The sequence below is a fragment of the Chiloscyllium punctatum genome, chromosome 25, assembly GCF_047496795.1.
Source record: "Chiloscyllium punctatum isolate Juve2018m chromosome 25, sChiPun1.3, whole genome shotgun sequence".
Taxonomy (NCBI): Eukaryota; Metazoa; Chordata; class Chondrichthyes; order Orectolobiformes; family Hemiscylliidae; genus Chiloscyllium; species Chiloscyllium punctatum.
This window is the reverse complement of record NC_092763.1, coordinates 32,006,151-32,023,683: the sequence shown is the minus strand read 5'-3', so window position 1 is coordinate 32,023,683 and position 17,533 is coordinate 32,006,151. Positions and strand designations below refer to the sequence as shown.

General features: G+C 39.5%; 1 protein-coding gene across 6 annotated transcripts in view; it reads right to left on the bottom strand.

Moving 5' to 3' along the window:
* The window catches only part of drp2 (dystrophin related protein 2), a 394,171-nt gene that overhangs the window by 40,311 nt on the left and 336,327 nt on the right, over nt 1–17,533 (bottom strand). For all 6 annotated transcript variants that reach the window (XM_072594927.1, XM_072594931.1, XM_072594928.1 and 3 more), the window contains 4 exons: nt 13,773–13,834; nt 12,137–12,211; nt 10,257–10,458; nt 3,158–3,243 (listed from right to left, as the gene is read on the bottom strand). In XM_072594927.1, coding sequence (XP_072451028.1) covers nt 3,158–3,243; nt 10,257–10,458; nt 12,137–12,211; nt 13,773–13,834 — 425 coding nt within the window. The remainder of the gene's footprint in view (nt 1–3,157; nt 3,244–10,256; nt 10,459–12,136; nt 12,212–13,772; nt 13,835–17,533) is intronic.

The window sequence follows — 17,533 nt, the reverse complement described above, 5'->3', positions numbered from 1 at the left end:
TGTCTCCACCTCCAGTGAACCTGCTTTGTTAGAAGAACTAGGTGGCATCTAGCTCAGTAGGAGGCTAAAGGCAAAGACTGACAAGGGCAGCACTTCAAAGTTCAAAATCATGTTCTGCAATTTCCAAGTATGGAAAGTAGTCACTTTCATGGATCTTTCTGCCCCAAACTGACGCTAGCATTGGACTCAAATCATAATCTTTGAGAAATGTGCAAAGAGAGGGATAAACAGGGCAACGTGGAGTCCCAGCTCTCTTTACTTTTGCACCTTCTTCAATGGCCTCTCCAGGAGCACATTTGACGTGCAGCCGAGCTGCACAGCGTATCCAGCTCCTTGTGCCTTGTGGTGAGCATCATCATACTGACCAGGGCCAGTGAGACCACTTCTTTGAGACAACATGAAGACCAGAACTAGTACTAGACAAAAGGGGAAGCCCCAATTGATAACTGCAGACCCTGGAACATCAACCAACTCTTTAAGACCACTGTTCCAGCTTATTGGATGGGTAGTATCAGTCTTTTCAGACAAATAGTTCAAATACAGCAGTAAGGACCTATGGATAGGGTATAGTGAATCCTCAGAAGCATGTTAGAAATAGATAGCTAGTGTAGAATTGAGACTGTTTATTTTGAGTTTTAAGACTATTTACTGAAGAGTCCTGTGAAGAGTTTGAGGGAGTCTAGTAGAGTTTAACTATAGTCAAATCTGATAAATATTGTTTTTCCTTGATAAAGTATTCAATAATATTGTGCTGGACCTTTCTCTGAACCTTGGCCCTTTTTTAATCTCATCATGAAACCATGCATGAATTCAGAAATTAAAAATCACACAGCACCAGGTTATAGTCTAACAGGCTTGCTTAGAAGAATTAGCTTTCAGAGCACTGCTCCTTCATCAGGTAACTAATCACTAGTGACCTGATGGAAGGCCAGCATTCTGAAAGTTAGTACTTCCAAATAAACATGTTGGACTATAACCTGGTGTTGTATAATTTTTAACTTTGTCCACTCCAGTCCAACACCGGCACGTCCACATCATGAATTAAAACGAATTACTACAAACTTGTCAAGATTAGTCAGGATATGTTTACCCACCCTTTCACTTTACAATACCATTGCTCATTTACAAACTACAATTCACAAGACATGTATATGATAGAATACTCTCCACTTGCCCGGATGAGTCCAGCACTAACAGCACATAAAGAACTTGACACCATCTAGGACAAAGCAGCCTGCTTGATTTGCACCCCATGCATCACTTTCAACATTCAATCCTTTCACCTCTGCCATGCAGTGTCTAAAAGATGTACAGTAATGGGCCGAGATTCCTGCAACAGCATCCTCCAGATCTTTGACCCCTATTTTCTAGAAGGACAAAGCATATATGTCGGAACATCACCTCCTCCAAGATCTCCTCCAAGCCACACACCACCTTGACTAGGAAATATATACTTTTGGAATGTTTTTTGTATGTTACAGTGAAGATAAAAGCAAACTATTTGTTCACTTTATCTGCTATTTCCCCATAATCTCCTATTACCTCAATGGCAGATTAGAGCCCTGAAGTACTATAGTCATTTTTCTAATTCTTACTTCCAAAATGTGTGGTTTTTTTGAGCAAGTCGAAAGACAAACATAAATTACAGACCTGTCTGGCAAAGTCCTATGTGGGACTCATGGCATGTTATACCTGATGAGTGTGTGGGATACCTCAAGCAGAGACAGAGACATAATAGGGAAAGATAATGAGTCAGCTGACTACCTAAACCCTTTTAGCAGAAAGGCATCAACTTCCAGGAATATATAAAAAAAAGATTTCAAAATGGGTTCCAACCCTGATGTTTGTGTTGTCATGGAAGAAGGTGTGCTAGTAAACTGAGGTACTGATGTGTATCAGGCTAGGTTGTGAAGGTCACAGTTGAAGAACCACCCACCAGTTTATCCCTGTGCCACAAGTAAAATGATTCTTTTCCTCTGAGTGATAGATGCCACCTAGCTACCAAAGGAAGTCTCAAGAAAATAGGACATAAAATGACTCCCTCGATGTGAATGCTGACAGCTGTCAAAGGAAACAGGACAAAAGAATTGCAAACAAACTGTAAAGTCAAAAATCTTAAAAACAACTGTTCACCAACTATCCATTTGTCACAAATGATCCCGAGAGACTGATCTGTATAGCTTTTAACTTTAATCTTTTTTAGAGTCACTTCTTTTTCCTAATGGGTGTGTATGGGTGTTGCATTATTCTTTCTTTTCATGTTCAGTAATTAATAACTAACTGATTCGTTAATTGAAGAAAGCTTAGGTAACTTCGTTCCTGGGAGAAAAGGAAATCTCCCTTTTTTCAAATTTTCAAATTCTTGCTGTGATCAACTGAGAGACCAAGTGAATAAAGAGGGGAACCAGTTCATCACTCCTCGTGCAGGAGTTTAATAATATCGGATATCCGTCTGGGAGCTTAATAACTTGGGGAACCTCACCTGGGAGCTGATTATTACCTTTTCATTCTCACTATTGAGATGACCAACACTCATTTTACTGACTTTTTCTCCTTTTTAAATACATGTAAAAATTTGTGCTATTTGTTTTTACTTCGCTAGAATGCCTTGTCTTCTACTCTAGTGTGTTCCTCCTTTTTAACCCTTAGTCTTTATCTGCTGCCTTTTATATTCTCTCCAAACATCTGACTTGCCACTTTGCAAAATTATAAGCTTTTTCCTTAAATTTGATAGTTTCGTAATTTCTTTAGTTAATGGTGAGCCCTCCCATTAGAGTTTTTCTTTATCATACAAATCTACTTACTTTGATTATTTTGAGATATCCTTTTAAATGTCTGCCACTGCAACCCTATTGATATATGCTCTAGCCTAGAATTCTAATTCACTTCAGCTAGCTCAGTTTTTCATAGCTCTTTTAAAATTTAAAATATTAGTCTTAGAACCACTGTTTTCCATTTCAAACTGGATTTAAAATTCAATCATATTGTATTCCCTGCTACCCAGGAGTGTCTGAGGTGATTAATTTATCCTGTCACATTACATAATACCAAACCACTAATACATTGAAAGTGAAGCACTTTGACATGCTCTGGGAAATGTAACAAGATGATGGAAAAACCACAAATCTTTCTTTCCACCTTTACGTTTGATATTTACACTGATATTTCTCCTCCACGTCTGCATTGCACAAAGTGATAATTCCAGTCTTGAAGGATAGAACTCGGATCTTGCCATTGCGACCACTAGGGAGAGATGAAAGAATAAAAAAAATAAAAATGGTTCCAAAGCGAGAAACCAAAACAACTGGCATCTAAAACCTGAAATCTTATTTACATAAGGTCAGGATTGACTGTGTCCGTTAAAGTCTCCTTTACAAAAACAAAAGTACTTTTGAATGTTCCAAGAGTTTGCCTCTCTGCCGAATGTGGTTTGATTCTGATTCTGTGTGAGCCAGTTGTTTCAATGTGAGCTTTGACAATGAGGAGTATCAGTTAATTTAACAGCACAGCTTAGCTCAGTCCTGTTTTCATCCAACATTCACACGTGTGCATTTCCAGTATGACAATTGAGCGTAAACAGGAGTGAGAACTCTGGTGCGTTTTTCTGCCCTTGAGCTCACAAGTCCCAGACCAATTTCATAACATTATCTGTTGCGTTATCATGAGGCAGGACAGTTATCAAATCTGGGTATTTCTTAATCTTAATGGCTCTTTGCATATTCAGTCATTGATTTACTGGGGATCAATGTAGTGTCAGATGAGAAATACAGAATTAGTTTCTCTTGTTATAACAGAGACTGACTTTTTAAGAACTGTTAAAATGTCTTATGCAAATTAATACTTCCTACTCAAAAACTTGAGAATAAAACCAACCTTCATTCCAGTTTGTATGTGCATGATTACACTCCTCTACAATTTTGGCTGTTTTTACATGATGAAACTACTCACCGAATACCTGTTCTATTCGGGAGAAGTTGCTGTCTCCCAATTACACAGGATTGCATTGGATTAATGGCACAGAAACAGACCATTCAGCCTAACCAGTTTTTATGTTTCTGTGACCCTCCCGCCATCTTTTCCCTCTAAATCTACTGTTATAACTACCAATTCTCTTTTCCCCTTAAATGACATTTATTTGAGCTACTGCCTTTGGTGATGTATTGAATATTTTCATCATTGAATAAAAATATTTCTACTGAATTCCCGATTGAATTTCTTGGTGACTGTCTTATACTGGTGGCCTTTAATTGTGCTCTTCCCCACAAGAGTAAACATTCACTCTGTATAAGCTCCATCAAAACCTTTCATAATTTTAAAGACATCAATTAGGTCACCACTTAACCTTTTTTTAAGTGAAAAGAAATCTAGTCTTTCCAAATGTACAGCCAAATTTCTGGTTTCATCAGCGTAAATCTCCCCTGCATTCCCTTGAGTGCCTCTACATCTTTTTTTATATAATATATTTTTATTGAGAAAAAATAGATTTTTTAATATCACAACAGGTACAAAACAATGCAATTCAAACAGTAAAAAAACCCCAAATAATAAAAAAATCCCCAACCCACCCTCATAGACAAATGTATAAACATATATAGAAAAATATAAAATTTAAAAAAAGTCGAAACTAGCTATTTAACTAAATAAATACATAACTAACAACAAACAAATAAATAGCAATAACTCAGCCCAGCCAAACAACACGCTCATACATTTGCAGTTCCTCCACCCTGGATATTGGACTTGTGAAACACAATGTTACGGCTATATAAAAGCCCTTGTTAGTGTGGCAGATAAATCTGTCCAGGTATTCCAAAAAGGGCTGCCATGTTTTGTAAAAATTCTCAGTTTTATGGTGTCCCATATTTTTGAGAAAATCCAGGGAAATATGCTCCATAACAATCTTCCGCCAACCTGACAGGCCTGGGGATTTTTCGGATGCTGAACCTAGCAAGATATTCTTTCTTGCACAGAACGTGAGAATATTGAAAAGTTTTTGTTATGCACATCTACAGGAAATACAGTGGGTAGGCCCAAAAGGAGAGAGATAGGGTCCTTCTCTACCCTGAATCCTCTCCATTGCGCCCACCACAGCACTCCAATATGTTTGAAGCCTATCGCAAGACCAAAGACAATGGGTAAGAGCGCCCATACAGACCTTGCACTTGGGACATGCTGAAGATACCCCTGGCTTAAATTATGACAAATGGTCTGGAGCCAAGTGGACCCTGTGGGGAATCTTCAACTATAAAGCATGGGTCCTATTGCAAATTGATATCTTCCTTGCATTCTCCCAAATATCCTCCCATGCCTCTGAGGAAACTTCAATTTCCAGCTCTCTTTCCCAAATCTTGCAGAGTCGATCAGACTCATCTGAGTTGGCACCCCCCAATTGATGATATAAAGTACTGACAGAGAGTGTACTCTAAGCAATTAGCACCCCCTCTCTATGTCAGATTTGCAGGGATCAGTAAAAAGTGTGGTATTTTTTTGAATAAAATCCCTAACTTGAAAAAAACGAAAGAGATCTCTATTAGATAACTCGTACTTCCGTACTAACTGATCGAAGGACATCATTATGCCTCCCTCAAATAAATCGCCCATGTCAGACACACCCCTAGCTGCCCAACATTTAAATCCTGAATCTATCACCCCAGTTGAAAACCTGGCATACCCACTAAAGGTGTAAACAAAGATGTTTTGCCAATATTGCCTTCCCTCTGCCGAATTGCCCTCCATGCTTTAACAGTATTGATGACTATTGGGTTATGGCAATATTCCCTACCTGTCCTCATCTTGTCCAAAACAGCAAACTGGTAAGGGGGCATCTTGCCTGGGAGGCTTCGTATCTAGCCATATTGAAAGAGGATCCCCACAAGCCCAATCACTCACGTAGGTCAAAAGTGAGCTTAATTGGTAATTTTTAATGTCTAGAAGGTCCACTCCCCCCAATCTATGAGGCAACTGCAGTTTGGCTAATTTAATGAGGGGCCACTTACGATGTCAAATAAAGGAGCTGAACCAGTCATATAGCCTCTTGAGTATTTGTTTATAGGGTATAGCAAATGAGGGAGGATATTCATCTTAATAAGCACTATTGGACCCAACCACGAGACTGGAAGTGCCTCCCATCTTTGAAGATCTTGTTTAATTTTTCCAAATAATTGAGTAAAATTGGCTTTAAACAGCCAATCCAGAACTGGAGTAATGAATATGCCCAAATACACAAAACCCCCCTGTGAGCATCTAAATGGGAATCTATAGTCACACAGCCAACACCTTTGTAATACCACCCATAGGCATAGCCTCTGATTTAGCAAAATTAATCTTATACCCTGAAAAAGCGCCAAATGCGCAAATACATTGTATCAGGCGAGGCAGAGAAACTGCTGGATTTGCCAAAAGAAATTAGGACATCATCTGCATACAGCAAGACCTTATGTAATTTTGACCCCACTTCTGGAGCTGACATATTGGGATCCCCACAAATAGCCTCTGCCAATGGTTCAATCACCAATGTAAAAAGCAATGGTGAAAGGGGACAGCCCTGCCGGCTGCCCCTAAAAAATATTAAAGTTGCTTGATCGTACCCCATTGGTAATGATTGCCACTAGAGGTACACCGTAGAGAATCTTTACCCATCTTATGACGACTTCACCCAAATCAAACCGTTCTAGAGTATGGAAAAGGTACGGCCACTCAACTCAGTCAAATGCCTTCTCTGCATCTAAAGAAATCACCAATCCCTGTTGGCATGCTTGAATTACATTAAGCAGCCTCCTAACATTATTGGAGGATCTGCAACTGTTTATAAAGTCCATCTGATCCTCTTTAATAATAGAAGGTAACACAGTCTCCAGCCTTAACATGTGAGACTTAGAGAGGAGAGAGGATTTTAAAGTCCACATTTAAGAGCAAGATGGGCCTGTATGAAGCACTGTCTTCTGGGACATTCCCTTTTTTAAGGATAAGTGAAACATTGGCCTCTCTCAGAGATGGTGGGAGACAATCATGACTGTATGAAACGTATTCAGCATCGGACCTGACAATATACTTATAAATTCCTTATAGAATTCACTGGGAAGTTTGTCAGGATCGGCCACTTTTCCACTCTGAAGTAGCCTCACAGCTTCCTGCACTTCTAGCTCTGATAGTGGGGCATTGAGAAAGGACTGTTGTTCAGGAGTCACACCCGGGAGCTTCAGATCTCTAAAAAAGGATTCCATTTTGGCCTGCCCCTCCTCACAATCCTCAGATTGGTATAACTTAGAGTAAAATTTCTGGAACGCCACATTAATCTTTTTAGAATCACATGTTAGATTCCCAGACCCCTGCTTAATCGCTGTAATGGTTTGTGGGGCACTCCTCTTTCTGGTAAGACATGCTAAGTATTTGTCTGGCTTGTCACCATGCTCATATAACATTTGTTTTGCAAAAGCCAGCTCCTTCTTTGCCAGCTCCTCCAATATAGCCACTCACCTCCTTCTGGTATTAAATAATGAAAAATAAACTGGGTCAAAGCCATTCTGCTGTAATTTCAGATGCTCCTTGCCATCTAATGTGTCTCCTGTAACAAAGCAATATCCACCTTCCCCTTTCTAAAACTCAAGAGTACCTTCTTCCTCTTAATTGGAAAGTGACTTCCCTTGATATTCCAGATACACCATTTAATCAAATCATTAACCATAATCTTCTGCAATTACGTTTAAATTCCAGAGAGGAGGAACCTGAACCACAAACTGTTGAGCCTTAGTGTCACATGATCCACCAAATATTAAAAACTATATAAACTAAAACCGCTACATTTAACAAACCAACAAAACTAGTAAAAATTAAAAACAACAAAAACCAAAGAACAAACCAACATATAAAGTGCCAATAGCGCTGAGTAGGGGAACTCACCTCCTGCCCAGAGATGGTAACTACCCATCCCAAACTGCACATAAATAGGCATCTAACCACCCCAACCACCTTCACTTCTCCCAGCTAGAGTCGCACCACAAACACAAGCGGAAAAGAGTAAACACACCATAGAATATTGATATGAACAAAAAACATTCTTTTATAACAAAAGGGGGAGATAAATACACCACCCATCCATTGGTATATCCTAACTGAGAAATTGAAAATGTACATCTTAACCATCGCAAGACATAGTTTAAATCAAATTATTATCAATAGAGAAAAAAAAAGAAAAATAAAGCTCCAACCGGATTTCCTCCGTTTGCTTTATGGAATGATAAACACATACCCAAACAACACATACATACTAAAATTGTTCAAATTAGGTTAGTTTGTCCACAAAGTCTTGCTTTCTCTGATATGTCAAAGAGATGTATGGATCCATCTAAGGTGTTGCGAAGCACTGCCGGATATCTCAGGGAGTACTGAATCCCAAGATCCCTCAGTCTTCTCTTGACAGTCTCGTAAGATTTTCGTATCTGGGATCACCGCTGCTGAGAAGGCCTGAAAGAACATGATCTTAGAGCCCTCATAAATTAGGGCCTTCAGATCCTTCTCCTGGACTCTGGCAGCCTCCATGACTCTCTCCTTATCCCGGTAATGATGGAACTGCATCAGGAGAGGACAAGGATGTTGACCCAGACCCGATCTCAGCGGTCCGACTTGGTGAGCCCTCTCTATCTTCAACCCCCTCGTGCCAGCCTCCAAGTTAAGAAATTTCAGAAGCCAAACCTTAACAAATTCTGCAGGCCGCTCATCTTCCTTACCCTCAGGCAGACTGATGATCTGAATGTTTTTTTCTCCTGCCCCTGTTCTCAAGATCATCCACTTGGTCATGCAAATTATTGATCTGCGTCTTCAGCGCTTGGATCCTATCCTTGGATGAACTGCCATCAGCTTCCACCACTGTGACCCTGTGCTCCACCTCATCAGTCCACTTCTCCAGGTCTCCCAGCTGCTGCTCATGCTTCTGCAGCATGAGAAAGATTGGAGCCAGCTTCTCTTTAATCTGTTTCCCCAGCATCTCACGAGATTTTGAGAGCTCAATCACCAGGTTCTGGAGAGTAATCACCTCCGAAGCTGCTGCAGACTGAACTGCAGACCAGGCCTCGGACATTCCTCCTCCCTTTTTCTGCATCTCTGGATGGCTGAAAACACTGGTAAGTTAATTTTTAGAAGTTTCTTGGGACTCCACAATCTTTCCGAAGTCCCAAGAAATCCCGATGACCTGGGCTGGGCGGATTAAAGGACCGTCCTTCTTGTGCTGCGATGTGAAATTCTGCAGTGCGATCTTCTCAGATCACCGCCCTTAGATCCCCACCTCTACATCTTTTATCGAAATGGTGATCAGCTCTGCATGTAGTACTTTAGGAATGGCTAACCAAGATTCAATACAAATTCAATATTACTTCCATCCATGCAATCATTTTTCAATTCTACACTATTAGAAATGAAGTCTAGTGTTTGTTACTTTCTAAGGCTTTGCTAATCTCCTTTGCAACCCTTAGTGATTGGTGCACTTATACTCAGATCTCTTTATTCTTCTAATCCATATAGATTGATATCTTCCAAGTAGTGAGCGACCACTGTATTCTTCCTACTAACATGCATGACATAATTTATGATTGAACTTTATTTGCTAATTATTTCCCATTCAGTATTAACATAAGCCTTCACTACGGTGCCAGCATCATCAAAGACCCTTCGCTCCTACAACCTCTTCCATCAGGCAGAAAATACAGAAGGCTGAACACGTGCATCAGTCGGTTCAGGGACAGTTTCTTTCCAGCTATTATGGGACTATTGAATGGACTTTCTAACCTCAAATAATGCTGGTCTTGCTGACATTGATCTCTCTTGCATGCCTGTGCAATGCTACCTGAATGCCTCCATCTTAATTTTTTGTTCTGTACATCATTGCTTACTATGATCGGCTGAACTGCTCATAAACAAAGTTTTTCACTGTATTTCAGTACACGTGACAATAAATCAATCAATCAATAATGTCAAACCATGGATACTTTTTTGCTTCAGTGGTGTACCTACTGGAAATTAATTCAAGACTTTCCCAAACTGATTTCATATCATTCTTACAGCAAACAGAGAGAACTCTAATCCAACATTTTGGACTGGATTGTGATCCAAGGTGAATGCCAATAGTTAACTGAATGAATTAACCATGACCCATGAAGTATTATGTTTATCATAATTTAATCTAAAGACAGTGATGTGTTACTATTCATGCTCAACTGTCAGGCAAAGCAGATCATAAACAGAGAGATGAAATTAAAACTTACGTGTCATAGACATTGAGGAGCCAGTTAAGACACATGTCCACAGAGAGAGGCACGTTAATGATGATCCCACGCTCCTGCTCAAGGTGATCGTACATGGCAGTGAGGCACTGGATGATTTCCAGAACATCGATTGTCTGGTCACTTTGCTGTAGCTTGTACTGAGTGAAGATATTGGAGGCACTGGCCATGCTCAACAGGTCCACTAACAGTGGATAACGCAGACACAGAAAATGAACAATGTAAAACATGGTATTTACAATCAACATAATGTCACTAATGACAGTATAAGAAATTTAAGAACAAACTCCCTAGACATCTTCTCCAGAATGAAAATGAATGGCAGTTAATGTTCAGCATTTACATTTAAATGTTAGCCCAGCAAAATGTCACAAGAAGATATCAGTTCACCTTAAAAGCAGTAAGTTAGAATAATAACCTGTCACCTTGATTTTTAATATCCTTTTCCAAATACAACAGATTCTGTCTGAGGCTTTTAGAAGTCTCTGATCAGAGCATGGTGGCACAGTGGTTAGCACTGCTGCCTCACAGCACTAGAGACCTGGGTTCAATTCCTGCCTCAGGCAACTGGCTGTGTGGAGTTTGCACATTCTCCCCTGTCTACATGCGTTTCTTCCGGGAGCTCCGGTATCCTCCCACAGTCCAAAAATGTGCAGGTTAGGTGAATTGGCCATGCTAAATTGCTCGTAGTGTTAGGTGTACAGGAATAGGTCTGGGTGGGTTGCTCTTCGGAGAGTCAGTGTGGACTTGTTGGGCTGAAGGGCCTGTTTCCACACTATAAGTAATCTAATCTAAATAAAAAGAGCAACCATATTTGAGAGACAAGGAGCAGAGAGGTTTCATAGTGTTGACTGTTCGTTTGTGGGAGGTGAAACCTCTACCTTTCAAAACGTTTTCATCCTCTTTCCATTTGTTTAGGTTTTCCTGTGATGCACAAACCCACTGCAGCTGCAAAAGACAGCAGATTGGCCTATTCCCAAACCTCAAACTGCAAACCCCACCTTGAGAGGAGGCATGGATGATTACAGGACAGTAGTAAATGTTCCTCTTTGTAGGAAGGAGCTGGCCTCAACTTAGCCTCAACTTCCATATCGCAACATTGCTAGTAAAGCAGGTAATGCAGTCCTGAAGCATACACTGTATATGGAGCTATTCCACTAATTCAGGATTGATTTGCTGGTGTCTTTCAAGGCAGTCAGGGTATGTTTCACATGATCTCTTAGGAGCTGAGATTTCTTAATACTTTTCCTTTTGTGTTTCTAAAATATTTTCGTTACACTATGGGCAAACAGGATATTTAAATGAAAATCCAGAGTTTTGCTGATCAGATTTTAACCAATTCAAATGGGGAGATCTTGACTTTATGAAGTGGTAAAAAACAGGCAATAGTAAGTCAGTAGACCAACTTGTATTATTTTTAACCTCAACAGAAACTGGAGTTGGGAGAGATGATTTTTTAAAATTCACTAATTTTTCAATTTTGCTTTAGGTCAAGATATACCCACAAGTCCCTGTAGCTCATCAACTTTTAATGGGAACCAAATAGGCCTGATAATAGGACCACAATGTCAGACGTACTGAAATGGTATGAACATCCCTGTCGTTGAGGCTTGAAGTGCAAATAAGGGCTTCCAGGCAGGTCTACAAACTGAAGCAGCTTCAGGACAAGGGTAATGTACAACACAATTAATTCAAGTTCGTGAACTTATATGTTATTCCAAATCAGGTTCTGAACTAGTTTAACTTTGTTGACAGCCCAACATAGATTTATATGAGCTTAAGACAAGGAAAACCACTGCCTGAAAGCTTCATGCCCATTGGCAGAGAATGCAGTTCCTTTAGGACATAGAAATCAAACTTACAGCGAAGTGCCTTCTGCACACGCCTCAGTTTCATGGCAGTTCTGTAGGCTGAAAACTTGATGTTATTCAGAGCAGCTGTTAAGAAAAAGTGGAAAAGAACAAAATATCTATTACTTCACATTATTCTCCTTGTGAGAGGGAATTATACTACAATTGTTAATAAGTAGTGAATGATTCAGGATCATACTTCCAGCAGAACAGCAAGAGAGAGAAATGGATTTGCAAAGTCAACAAAGAACAAAGAACAAAGAAAATTTACAGCCCAGGAACAGGTCCTTCGTTCTCCAAGACTGTGCCAATCCAAATCTACTGTCTACACCTATTGCCCAATTCCTAAAGATCTGTATCCCCCTCTGCTCCCCTATTCATGCATCTGTCCAGACGAACCTTAAATGAATCTACCATGCCTGCCTCTACTCCCTTTGCTGACAACACAGTCCAGGCACCTACTACTCTCTGTGTGAAGTACTTGCCATGTGTATCCCCCTTAAACTTTTCACCTCACACCTTGAAAGCATGACCTCTCGATATTGAATCCTTCACCCTGGGAAATAGCTTATCTCTATCCACCCTGTCTATAACCTTCATGATTTTGTAGACCTCAACCAGGTACCCTCCTCAATCTCCTTTTTTCTAATGAAAACAATCCTAACCTACTCAACCTCTGTTCATAGCTAGCATCTTCCATACCAGGCAACATCCTCGTAAACCTTCTCTGCACCCTCTCCAAAGCATCCACATCCTTTTGGTAATGTGGTGACCCGAACTGTACACAATATTCTAAATGCGGCCGAACCAAGTCTTGTACAATTTTAACATGACCTGCCAGCTCTTATACTCAATACCCCATCTGATGAAGGCAAGCATACCATATGCCTTCTTGACCACTCTATCCACCTGTTTAGCCACCTTCAGGATACAATGGACCTGAACTCCCAGATTTTTCTGCTCATCAACTTTCCCCAAGGCTCTTCAGATTACAGTATAGTTCACTCTAGAGTTAGACCTTGCAAAATGCATCACTTCACATTTGCTCGGATTGAACTCCATCTGCAACTTTTCTGGCCAAATCTCCAGTCTATCTATATTCTCCTGCATTCTTTGACAGTCCCTTATGCTTTCTGCTACTCCACCAATCTTCATGTCATCTGCAAACTTACTGATCAGACCACCAATGTCCTCTTCCAGATCATTTATGGAACACCACTGGTCACTTTTCTCCATTTCGAGAAACTCCCTTCAACTACTACACTATTCTGTTTCTTGTTGTTCAACCAGTTCTTTATCCACCTAGCTAAAACACCCTGCACACCATGTTACTTCACTTTCCCCATTAGTTTACCATGGGGAACCTTATCAAACACCTTACTAAAGTCCATGTATATGACATCTACAGCCCTTCCTTCATCTATCAACTTGGTCACTTCCTTAAAGAACTCTATTAAGTTGGTAAGGCACAATCTCCCCCACATAAAACCATGTCATGCTGCAACAGTCAAGCGAATTTAATTTTTCTTTTTATCCATATTTCAGAGAGGTTTCCAACCAACATCTGACTCACTGAATGTCACAGGGCTGCTGTGAACATCTGGAATAAAGTATGCCTCGGAGGTCAAACTTGGATTGGAAATCTTACCAAGTGACTGGTACAATTCGGTCATCTTTGGGTGATCCCAGCATGTGGTCTGGCCCTGATGACTAAAAGAATAAAGAAAGAACATTAGATGACAACACTTTCTAAAATTTGCTGAAAATCTCAGAAAAAGAAAGCAAGTGGGTTGATACTGAAAACAAAATAATGTTGGAAATCACAGGGGGTCAGGCGACAGCCAGAGAGAAAGAGAGCAAGCTAATGGTTAAAGATAAGATGACTTTTCATCAAAACAAGTGGATTGATGTTTGAGTCATGACTTGTGATGAATTACGAGGCAATTGATTTGAGAAGCTCTCTTACATAGTTATGGATCCTCATGGAGGTATGATAGCTACTTAAGAAAGACAAAGGTCAATAACTAATGTCAGGTTATGAACATATTTTCAGGTGATATTAGAAAACAAGTGCATTCTTTGAGTTTTGAACATTGAAATAAGATGTCAGTGTTGGAAATCAAATAAAAATTTCCCACATTTCCATAATTCTGCAGGCTGTGACCCATTTTTGAGTATTAGTTTATTTATATTGGTTATGCAATGATGTCTCATCTTGGTGGGTTTTTTCAAAAGCGAATGTGAACAGTGATTGCCAGTGAGTTGATTTGCTACAAGAAGATCCAATGTTGCTCAATTTAGTCCTCACCTGAACACCCATCCATATACCTTCCAGCTGGAATCATTGGCTAGCAACAAAGTAACACAATATTCCCTACTGATATCCCATTCCTCCAGAGCCCAAGGCCACCTTGGCCAATACTAGTACCACTCCAGCACTGTGACCAAGGCCATTTAGCTCTGCAAAGCAGAGGTTTAAATTATGAAGTTTAATCTTTTGTTAGTATATAGAAGATAAATCTGGTCAATCACCCATTATACCCCTCACCTGGTCATCAGAAGAGGCATGGCAGCCAGTCTGAAGTACCCAATCACATGATTCCTAAAATTATCCTATCTCACCATCACAGTAGGCAAACAGAGCTACTGTGGGGCAATGGAGAAACAATGGGGCACTTGCTTTAAATGTCACCTTGTGCAGATTACTTGTAAGTATAAGCCTTGGCAACATTTGTGCTCTTCCAGTCAAATCAGGAATGGATCAATACATGATATCACAATTTCCTAGGTACTGATCACTGCAGATATTGTCATGGGTCCAGAGAACCTTGCCTTTGTATGGATTGAGGATGACTGCTGCTGGCTATAGGAAACTATAGATGCTGTTGAAACCTCATCAATAAAAGCAAAAATCTGTAAATACCTCTCTGAAACATTGATCTGTATGATGACCTCCATTCTCTTATTTGCATGCAAATTATTTTTACAACTGGAATAAGCCAGTTTACCATCAAAACCTTGCACTGACATGGCATTTCAAAATGGCAAATTCTCATGTTTGTAGATTGTCTGAGCTTGAAATTTTAATGATGATATGAATTCGGGATGTTTTTTCATATTTTACTCATGTCTAATTTGGAAGATGCTACCCAGTAGAAAACGACATTTGAAAGACAACTGAGTCAATTAAATGTGACATCTAAAGGAGCATCCTTCAATCCAATATTTAAATTCAAAAGACTCCTAATCAAAAATGAATTAGTCATAACCCTACATTGTTACAAAAATAGTTATAAAATGAGAACATCTCAGAAAGAAAAAATTATCAGCAAGAAAAAGTTAGAAAATATTCTAAGCGTGCCTGTTGCATTTCTGGCATTTTTCTCTTCTTATTTTAGATTTCCAATGTTGACAGATTTGCCTGATATCATCTACCTGAGACAAGAACTTCCCCAACTAAATCTAATGCCACTTCTTCAAAACAGTCCACATAAACATAGGGCACAGTAGCCATGAAGTGCAGATGCTGATGTTGGACTGGGTGGACAAGACCAGAAGTCAGACGACACCAGATTATAGTCCAACAAGTTTATTTGAAATCACCAAGCCTTTGGAGATTGCCCCTTCATCAGGTGATTTCAAATAAATCTTTTGGACTTTAATCTGGTGTCGTCTTAGTTCTGACCACAGGGCACAGTAAAACACTTAGTACCTCTGAAATATTAAAACAAGCTGTTAATTTCCCCCTTTGCTCACATAGTTCATAACTATCCATCGTATGAAGTGGTTAAAGAGAGTACAGAAAGCTTGTCAAATGATTATAAGTTCAGAAATTGAGAATAAATAAGGAGAAACACAAAGGATGGCAGAATACAATAGCAGTTGTGGCTGCTTGAAAGGAACCTCTCTTCCTTTGTCTAACTTAGTCTTTAATTGCTCAAATTGTGCAATGATTCAAATACAATCACAAAATCATCATCAAGTGGACTTTGGTCAGGTGTGGTTTTGTGCACATTGCCCCAGCTGCGGACAATATCATGGATAGCTCCCCGGTGATGTTAATGACCATATGTAATGTCTACTCTGTTTTAATGTCACCACCACAATTTTGAGACAATTTCATTAATTGACAATTTGGACAGAGTTACAAGTCAAAGATGTATGAAGTTAATTCTGATTTGCATCAATGAAGTAACTGATGTTACTTCATGCTTCACTCTTCTCTCAGATCTGGTATATCACAATTCAATCTCACCCATCACTCTTCAGTCTCTTGCCTAAATTCTGTCTATCACATTGGTAAGTTTTAATATGTTTGCATTCCTATCTAATCCATTTCATCACAAGCACTGAACATTTATATTAGGAATCTTAATTTTAATTTGAAATAAGTTAGCCACTGAATGAATCAGGAATGCAATGATATTCGTATAGCAAGTGCTGGAGAAACTCAGCTGGAGAAACTCAGCAGGACTGATAGCATCTGTGGAGAGAGGAGGAAAATTACAACTTTGAGTCCAACATGAGTCCTGCTTTTAGTTTATGCAATGAAATACAAAGTGCAGAATGGAATACGGAGAGAAAATTAAACTGCCTATAATTTGATCATTCAGGAAACTTTGATACCAACTTTATCATAACTTCTGCTACTGAAAAGAGCAACACTTGTCATTAATCTGCCCTTGCAGCAGAACACCATCTGGTTTCCTGCCAAGGCTATTTCTTCTAACTTCAGTGAATCTTCCTCCTTTCAATCACAAACATTTGCTCTCCAAAGTATTCACTTTGCACTGTGGATAATTTAGTAAATGAAATGAGTGTTAAAGAGTAATCAATTTGTGCTTTCACACTGATGGTATGAGTGTTCATTTTTGCCCAGGATCCTAAACATGTTCTTCTGAATAAATAATGCCTTTAACATGCTGGACCTTTTGTTTTTTTAACAGCTTGTCAAACAGTAATTAATGGGAGTGTGAATATTTATGCAGGACTTACTTCACACTCACATCACGTTCATTTCTCCCATTAAAAGGTGACATGAAAGAGAAAACTGAGCAGGCAACATTCAAAGAAAACAGCAGGAAAGATCATATTGTTGATAAGAGAAGTTCCTTTCTGAAAAAAAAGTTCTAGAATATAACATGCAACTTCTGGAATAATGGAAGGAACTCAAAGTGACCAAAGTTCAAGGTCACCATGGAGCAGGGACTGTAATACACACCCAACATTTCCAATTGTGCGGTTTTCCTGATTCACAAGGTATCATTTATTCCACTTGTTGTTTGCGCAGGTTACGGTCCCCTTTTATATAAGAGCTATTTTATCCCAAATATTTAGAAGGTATGCAAATTTGTGCCCTAGAATAACAACATTAGCACTGATGGAAGATAATTGCTCCAACCTTTTTGA